Here is a 10076-nt window from a genome sequence, read left to right as displayed (position 1 = left end):
ATGAATCATTTTTTCTCATAATATATATTAAAAAATTAAAATAAAAAGAATCTGAATCGTTTTTATACTTTTTTTCAAATATGAAAGATAACTTGATTCAAATTAAGAACTTTACTACTAAATAGATAATAAAATTTATTCAAATTTAATAATATAAAAGACTCTTAATCTCAGGGCGTATTGTTGCTAGGCAATCAGAATACAGGCATTTACAATAATTACAATTAATCAACTTAATAACTCTTTATACATAAATCTATTTTTATGTATAGCAAAAACTAACCAAGTTCACGATCTTCTTTCGTTGATTCCTTGGTGTCTTCTTTTTTTCTTATTGTTCTTGTCTTAGCGTCCAAAATGGCTTCCTCTTGACAGAAATTGATGAGGACCTCCTTTTCTTGAAGACATAATTTCTCTTCGGCGCCCCAGACACAAGTGACCGCCAAAAACCAAAACCTGTCTCCATATTGCATGTAAACATCGATTGTCGCACAACAGTTAGGGATTTTTCCAAATGATTTACTTTCTGAATATTATTCTCTAGCACTATTTCTTGACTTCTATTTTTTCTTAACTTTACTGTATTTTCAATTATGATGGGAAGAATTAAAATAGTTTTTATGATATTTGAATCTGCTCAATATGGCCTTGATTCAATGGACTTGTCTACTGAAGAATACGTACCGCCATCTTGGTTTTGTTTGGAATCACAAAGTTAATATAGACAATGAAAATTGGTTAGCCTGCTTTTTGGATAAACGAAACAAATTAACAATCTTAAAATGATATATAAAATAAACATATTAAAAACCCTTTATACATCAAAATATATTATTTACTCAAAAAGAGCATATTACAATATATATATATTTTTTCATCTTGTAGCTCTAATCTTTGTCTTTAGTGACTGCAGATTTAACTGATGAAAATTGGTTAGATTTCTTTTTGGTTTAACAAAGCAAATGAACAATATTGAAACTATACATTAAAATAAAAACTTATTAAAAACCATTTATATATAAAAAATAACTATTTACTCAAAAAGAGGATATTATATAAGCATGATTATAACGACTGATTGTCAAATAGCATGAATCATCCTAACAAAGCTATGTATTAATATTTTTTAGCAACAATTGATTTTTAAAAAAATATTATTTCACATTTATATGAAGTGTAATGTCTATCTGGTCCCTTGAAGGTTATAAGCGATATACAGTGTATATTGAAGATAATAATTAAAATCAATGTAACCAAAATATAAAAATAATATTGTGTACCTGAAAGCACTTACCTCCTGTAAATATTCCTGGTTTTATGAAATAATATGGGGATATGACAACTGGTATTATTGGCCTCTTCAATTCCACAGCAATTCTGAAAGCTCCTTTCTTAAATGGTAAGAATGGTTCACCATTATGATTTCGGGTTCCTTCAGGATATATTATTAAATTTTTATCCTAAAGAAATATCAGTTATTAAAAATAATATGAACTATTGAGTTGGTATACAGAGATCTAGAACTAGAACATAGAACAGCCAGGAAGAAAAAAAGGCAGTTATTTCACTCCAATTTTTGATTACTTTAATGAAAACTTTGTATAATTATCAGTCAAAACTGATGAGACTGCCAAGTATAGGTAGGGGGAATAAAAAATGGCGGCTGTTTAAAAACCTTAAAAAACATTCATTTTTCTTTCGGAGCTCTATGTCTTAAAAACTACCAACAACATAAGAAAATCTAAAAGAACATTATTTAAAGAAGAGTAAATTTTCTGAAATATTAGCCCTAATAGAGCTATTTACATCCGATAATTCTTGAGATATAGCTTTTTAAAAAGCTGTATTTCTTAAAAAGATTAATAGTTAATTAATTTATATTGAGAAGTCTATATCTCAAGAATTATATGACGTACAGATGTCTATTAGCACTAAAGTTAAAGCTAGTTTAGTGTACTATAAAGTTGTTTATGACCTTTACCTTCGTAGAAATTGTAGTTTTCATGATATTTGCTAAAATAAATTGATTTATAGTTGTTCAGATAATAAGTTTGATTTATGAAAAACTTTATTTTAGAAACCATTTGACGTACAGATGTCTGTCTGTATTGAAATTAAAACTAGTTAAATTTACTATAAAATAGTTAATGATGTTTATCTTTGTAGGAATAGTAGTTTTTATGATATTTGACAAAATAAACTCACAAAATGTTAATTTATAATTGTTCGTATAAAATGTTGGATTTTTGATATATATTGAAATATATCTCTAGATCCATAAGACACACATATGTCTGCCAGCACTCAAAATAAAAAAAAATTTAAGTAACTATAAAGTAGTTTATGACATACTGTTTTTATGATATTCATATGTGATAAATTTGGTAAATGAAAATTTGCCCGAACCACTATAGATCAATTTATTTTAGCAAATTTCATGAAAACTAGTACTCCTACAAAAATAAATATCATAAACTACTTTATACCTCAATAAAGTAGCTTTAATTTGAGTGCTAATAGACATCTGTATGTCACATAGTTCCTGAGATATAGATTTCTCAAAATAAATTAACTAACTATTGATATTTCAATACATTTTTATGTAATGTTGCTTTTTAAAAAGATATATCTCGACAACTATTGGACGTAAATAGCTCTATTAGGGCTAATATTTCAGCAAATTTACTCTTCTTTAAATAAGGTTGTTTTAGATTTTCTGGTGTTGTTGATAGTTTTTAAGATATAAAGCTCTGAATGAAAAATTAATGTTTTTTTAAGGTTTTGGAACAGCTGCCATTTGTTATTCCCCTTTTCTATACTTGGCAGACTCATTAATTTTAACTAGTAATTATACATATTTCTCATTAAAGTAATAAAAAATTGGGGTGTAATAACTGACTTTTTCTCCCATTGGACTCTTGTACTACAAATTCAAGTCAACTTATTCCGGCCAATCCAAATAACCCATCCACACGCTTGTGAGCTCTCAGCTTTTTTTATTTATTTTTTTTTTATTGTTGAATCTGTCGTCCTTCTTGAAATCTTTTATGTATTTATTTTTTAAATATAGGTCTTTGATATTAAAATTTTAATACTGATGTTTTGATATATTGGGAAAACTATCAGATGAAAATATCCATATATTTTTTCAAAATATCAATATTGCGATATATCTATATTTTCTCAACATCCCTAGCTTTAGATTGAGGACAACTTTCCTTTAACTGCTAATAAATGAAAGAAAGATAGTTTGAAGGATTTTCTCTGCACATAAAACTCACTATAAATTATAAAGGATATTTAAGGAATATTAAAGTGAAAGAAATATTTCAGGAACAACTTATATTATAATTATATTATATATTATATTATAATAGTATTTTCAAAATTAATATTAATAATTACTTACTTGATTCATGAATTTTTCTTTTAGTATAGCCTTCGCTAAGTGCGTATTATTTTTTCTATCTATAAATGCTGTATTGAATAGCTTCAGTGTTTGTCCAAGTGGGAAAACATATTGAATCTCTTTTTTCACAACTGGAATATATTTGGTAATAGGTCTGAACGTCATTATAGATCCTAAAACAGCATTAATCTAAATCATTATTATAATTTAATTTAAAAAAAAAATTAAAATATTCTACTAATTAGGTACCTAAAAAATCAAACATAGATTGATGGTTAATCACAATGACTGCATTTTTGTATTTCTCCAGAATACTTCTATTTCTTATTTCCCATTCTATTCCTAACACTTTTGAAAGAAGTTCTGCCAAAGTTTCTGGAAGCCTAAAATAATAAAAAAAAAATTGGAAATTATGAAACAAATTCTTTCATTAGTATCATAATTTTAAGCAATTAATCCTTCAAGTACCATTAATCCTTCTTTTAGACCCCACACATTTCTAATTTTTGAAATAAAATTTGAAGAAAGTATTGGAAGATTAATAGTTGATGTAATAGATTGTAGGGAGATGAACCAGGTAGTGATCAAAAGAGGTACAAATATAGTAGAAAACTATTTATTAGTAACAAATGTTTCTTTCTTCATATATCAGGGAAACCAAAAACCATCTCAAAACTCATATTTCCCCTAACAAATCATCCATCAACTCCTGTTACCCTTCAAACTATCTTAACATGCCCTGACACTTAACCATTCTTTTAACTTTAACAAAGTTTCTGTCCTCACTGTATACCCCAACCCTAAAACATGCCCATTGCGGAGTCTCTCCATACCAATCTAGAGAAAAAGCCTGTTTTTTTTTACGTTAAGAGGTCTCAAGGCCATTTTCCTTTCAAGCACCTTGGAAGATTACCAGGAATGGAATAGGAAGCAAGGTTATAAATTTGTGGGTTTAAGAAGTTAGGAAGTTTATTGATATCTGGTTTGGGCTAGATCGGTTACATATAGAACATTAAGGTCTTTATGGGTGATTTTATTTGTGACAAAGTAAGGAGTGTTGAGTAATTTTTTTGGATTGGATACAAGAGTAATTCGATGGTTTAGTGGAGCCCCAAAGCTCAACTGCATATCTCCAAATTGGCCTTATTACATTCATGTAGATCTATTTTTTGTAATGAATTGGAAATTTTGACCGTTTGTCTAGTAAGTACTGTAATAGTCGGGATCGATGTGCAGTTTCCTGTCTTTTCAGTCTTGTGCAAGGATTCTAAGTTAGTTGTTTGCCCTGATGTAGTCCAAGGTAGCAGATTGGTTTGACAGGGGTAAGAGCAACATTAATAAAGGATACCATTGGGCAGTCGGGAGGTCTACGACAAAGGGTAAATGTGATTTGATGGGATTTATTTTAATCCTCCAATTTTTACACAATCCTTCAAGGGTTGTAATATGGGATTGGGGACTTTAGGGTGCAATTAAAGGGTTATTATTAACTGTGAGCACACATGTGTTATCGGCATAAGTGGTAAGGACAGAGTTAGTATTGGTTTGGATATCAGCTGTGTAGAGGATGGAACCAAAGATATTACCTTAGGGAACACCAGGAGAATGTAACGTAAATCTAAAAATATAATTAATTCAAGCATTACAGTCCTAGCCTAGCCTAAGCTACCCTACTCTATTCTCTATTTTATACACATTTTCTTCTATTTATTTTTTATTTTATATTATTTTGTTTTCTCTCTAGTCCTGTCCTCCCAGTCTTAGTCCTTTATACCTACTTTATACTCTTTTCTACATTATATCACATTCTGTCTGTTTTATCACTTATACATCTCCATTCTATGATCCATTTATTGGTTTTATTATTTCTTAATTTATTGTATAGTTCCATATTTTTTTTACTCTTATTTAATTATTTTACTATCTAACTGTATATAATTTTTTCCTATCTATGTATTCTTTTAACATTTTATTTATCTTATAAAATTGTTTTCATCCATCCTATTCTCATTTTAACCATTAAATTACCTTATTATCATCTTATACCCTTTATACATTTTCTGATTTTTGCTTTTAAAACATTGCATCTCCACCTAGGTCAACTACTCCTACTATATTATCTCATACTTTAGTCTTATATATTTATATGTTATATGATTATATGCATTATATTTTAAAATGTTTGTAATCTGTTCTCATTTAGCCTTGCAAAGTGGGGCGAAACATTAGTTGGCCATAAATGGTCATGTATTTTTTTTGTACCTTTCTTGATACCAATCCAGATCATCTTCCTATAATTTTTAGAAATACTTTGACCAATCTCTTTCGTAACTTAAAACAATTGTTTATTTTTTATAATTTATTTTAAAAATGCTTCATTATAAATTTATAAATAATTTATTAAATAAAACAGTATTTAAGATAATAATTTTGTACAATTAATAAGAAAAAAAGGATGCATACTAATTGTCTGGGAAAGGTTAATCAAACAATCAGAATGACATGCAGTTGCCACTGCTGTGAGAACACGCACAAGATGCTGTTTGTGTCCAAGGATAAACAATGCACAATTTATGATTTTTTGCAATGATTGCTAAAACTTTTTGTTCTAAGTAATTAATCTAAAAAAATATTAATGTAACAAAGATGATCTTTGTATACATTTTTTTTTTTAGATTTTTTCTTAAACATTTTTACTTTTTATGCCCATAACTTTTATTTACTTGTATCATAGATCAAAGAAATATTAGATTTACAAATTTTAATTTGGCGATATGAAAAATGTTTATCAAACAGTTAAAAATAAAAAAAAAAAAACTTTTAAAATTATTAAATCTCTTCCGTATGCCTCAATTTTACATCTTAAATTCAACCCCTTTGTTTAGGTAATGATTTGAAACTGAATATTTCTAAATGTGTTTGTGTTTGTTTTAACACGTTGACTGCCAGGGATGTAGCATATATGGATGGCTCAAGGATAGGTGTGCCGTGTGCCGGGGCCATAATATATATATATACGGTGCAAGGATAGGCATGCTGTGTGCCAGGGCCATAATATATACAGTGAAGGATAGGCGCGTGCCTAGCTGCTGTAGCACATAGTTTTTTTTTTACCTGTAAAACGGCTCAAGTACCGTATATGGTACGGTGGGTGGCACAGAAGAGGTAATCAGGCATTTTTCCTTGCTGTGACCCAGGGCTCCTGAGTTCTTCAAATATTTATCAACTTTTATATTTATCAAATATTTTTCATTTTCAGAATAATTACAAAAAAATATTTTAGATACATATATTATTGTATATTATATATTATACTGTATACAATATCCATCATTAAAATTATGTCTTTCATATTATTCAAGTATTTCTCTAGTTTATTGTCATTTTAAGTCCTTAATTTTCTATTTATCTGATCATAATCAACCAGTACCTTTTTATGTTTTTCAACAATAAGCACAATACATTATTATTTTATTTAATTTACACTCAAGATTTATAGTACTCTGCAATTGATTTTTCTATTAAATATTTTTAATTGATTTTTATGTTTCTTATGTTCCTAGTGTTTTAAAATTATGTATGTTTCTTGAATTATTGTATTTTATGTTTCATTTTGTATGTATGTTTTAAATTACTTCTATAAAAGCTCAAATTATTTTTAGAATTTTATGTTCCTTACTGTTTTGAATTAAATTAGTTTATTTAATGTATGTGAGTGATAAATTTTTATAAATTTGTAGTAAGTTATTTTTTATATATATTTTTATTAGTTTGTCTTAGTGTCACTATGTATTTTCATTAGTAATTCGTTGTGTCTGAAGTGTACTCTTTTATTATAATAGGTTTTTTTCCTGTTCTAATAATAATGGTAATTATAACATAACTTATCATTAACATATTCCCAAATAGATAATTTATCAAAAAAGTAACAATGTTAATTTTTTTTTAATTTAATGTTAATTTCTAAATTAAACGACATTATTTTTTTTAATTTTAACTTTTCTTCGTATCATACTTTATGTACTTTTACATGTTTTAAACAAGTTGTCATCACCTTTTTATACTTTTTTCCTCTTTTAAACATTTTTTTAACTTGTTCGTATTCGTATAACGTATTCACACCTTCTGGTAATTTCTTCATCTTTGTAATGTATTCTTTAACTAAGAGTCTTACTGCATGCGCCGCTTAGCTCACTTAGATTTCCGATCTCCTATAAGCAGGTGAGCTCTATGTTTTATTCTCTTTGTCTTATTTTTCTTTTACCCCCTTCTCCTTCTCTATTCTTTCTTATTTTTCCTTACCCACACTATTAGTTATGTTCACCACATTGTATTATAGTCATATTTTCTATTCACTTCTTTTTATTATCGCCTTCAGCGGACCAGGCAGCCTATCTAATGCCACACTGGCAAAACAAGATGTATTAGTTTGCCAACTTATATACATTCCTTTCTTCATTTTGTATATATTCATTTATCTTTTCTAGGAGTCAGAAAAAAAAAAAAACTTCTTTTGTCTAACTTAACTTTATATTTTGTTTCTTTATTCTATATTCATATTTCTTTGTTTCATTGCATTATATAACTTTATATTTTAATTTCCTTAATTATGTTATTTTACTTAAATATTTAATAACCTATATTACGTTTTATGTTCAACTACTTTCATTACTTTATTTTCATTCTGTACGATTATTAATTTGAATCATTCTGTATATATTGTAATATGCTCTTTTTGAGTAAATAGTATATTTTGATGTATAAAGGGTTTTTGATATGTTTTATTTTATGTATCATTTTAATATTCATTTGTTTTGTTTATCCAAAAAGCAAGCTAACCAAGTTTCATTGTTTATAATAACTTCGTGAGTCAAAAAAAAACCAAGATGGCGGTTGAATCAAGGCCATGTTGAGCAGATTCAAATATCATAAAAACTATTTTAACTCTTCCCATTATAATTGAAAATACAGTAAATTAAAGGAAAAATAAAAATCAAGAAATAGTGCAAATGAATAATATTCAGAAAATAAATCATTTGGAAAAATCCCTAACTGTTGTGCGACAATCGATGTTTACATGTAACCTGGAGGGAGGTTTTCGTTTTGGAGGAGGATTCGTCTCTGGGGCGCCGAAGAGAAAGGATGTCTTCAGGATGAGGAGGTCCTCATAAATTTCTGTCAAGAAAGAAGCCATTTTGGACGCTAGGAAAGAACAAAAGAAAAAAGAAGATACCAGGAATCATCAAAAAGAAGATTGTGAACTTGGTTAGTTTTGTTATACATAAAAATAGATACATGTGTAAAATAGATTTAAATTTAATTAATTGTAATTATAGTAAATGCCTGTTTCTGATTGCCTAGCAACAACACGCCCTGAGATTAAGAGTCTTTTTTATATTTGAAAAAAGTAATAAAACAATCGAAATTCTTTTTATTTTATTTTTAATATTTTTAAAAATTATTACAATATATATATTTTTTTTTATTCATTGGTTGTTATCTTGTTCTTTGTTTTTGCCCTGATGAAGGCTGGAAATTCTGGCCGAAACGTTGGCACTATTAAATCATTTTTTTCAAATTATTTGTGTTATTTTCTGACCGCACCCCCAACCATCTTCTCTTCATATATATTATCCAAGATCAACTATCTTCTCATCAAAATAAAAAAACAGCTCAAAACCTCAGAAGAAAAAATGAGATGGATTTTAAATTTATTTTGTGCACACAAAAAGAAAATCAAACTTTATTAATACCTAAAATAATATGGAAGTACCAAGTTTTAACTTTATTTATTTATTAATGTGAAATTAAGGGTGGAAAAAAAAACAGTCTGGAGTCCCTCTATGATACCTCAAGTTTCATGAAATCCAAGGTACTCGAAGTTTTAAGATTCATTTCAATCAAAATATAAAATAGCTAAATATTGAAATAAATAAATGTTTAATCATTGAGTAGTTGAAAAAAATAATATTACCTATAAGCTTTTGATGGTAGAAGAATTTGCAGTGGATACAGGATGAGGCATGCCGTCAAGGTTACTGTTACATAGCTAGCGTAGCAACTATAAAACCTTAAACGACTGTGTTTCGGAAGCATTACTGGTAGAAAATATAGAATGAAACATACCAAAGCAATTACAGTGAAGTCCATCTCTGAAACAAACGATAAATATGTAATTTAAATAGCATACACAAAGCTGTCACTAAAAAATAAACAGAAACTGGCTTGATAACTTCTTATAAATTAACTTTGAAGTATGTAAAGAGCTTAACCTTTTAAATTTTTTTTAATACAATCATTCTTTCATAAAAGAGCCGAGACATTTTATGGTGTAATTTATTGGAGAATTTCTACTGAGATGTTGTGATAATACGTTATAGCTTAAAGTGGTGTTTGTAATTGACAATAGATGATATGAGGAAAAGATGGTCGGGGTGGGGTCAGCAAAAAAACACAAATAAACAAAAGCTTATTTATTTGTGCCGATGTTTCGATCTGAATTTCATGTCTTCATCAGGACTAAAAAAACAAAAAAGAGATAACAACATCACTCAGAGAAACATAAAAATAAAGGAAAATAATAAACAAACAAATTTGGAAATATACTTAACAATGAATTAAGTAGAATGTATTTGATTAATAACAATAGAAGTAGACACTAGTTGAT

General features: G+C 27.7%; 1 protein-coding gene across 1 annotated transcript in view; it reads right to left on the bottom strand.

Moving 5' to 3' along the window:
- The window catches only part of LOC106683707 (uncharacterized), a gene marked incomplete in the record, with an annotated part of 56199 nt that extends 46641 nt beyond the window's left edge, over positions 1 to 9558 (bottom strand). Inside the window, 4 exon segments of the mRNA XM_067046754.1 lie at positions 1295 to 1460; positions 3410 to 3582; positions 3659 to 3792; positions 9384 to 9558. Coding sequence (XP_066902855.1) covers positions 1295 to 1460; positions 3410 to 3582; positions 3659 to 3792; positions 9384 to 9505 — 595 coding nt within the window.
- Between the last annotated feature and the right edge of the window lie 518 nt (positions 9559 to 10076).

The sequence above is a fragment of the Halyomorpha halys genome, unplaced genomic scaffold, assembly GCF_000696795.3.
Source record: "Halyomorpha halys isolate HHAL.00 unplaced genomic scaffold, Hhal_1.1 Scaffold506.1, whole genome shotgun sequence".
Taxonomy (NCBI): domain Eukaryota; kingdom Metazoa; phylum Arthropoda; class Insecta; order Hemiptera; family Pentatomidae; genus Halyomorpha; species Halyomorpha halys.
This window is presented reverse-complemented; position numbering and strand designations above follow the sequence as displayed.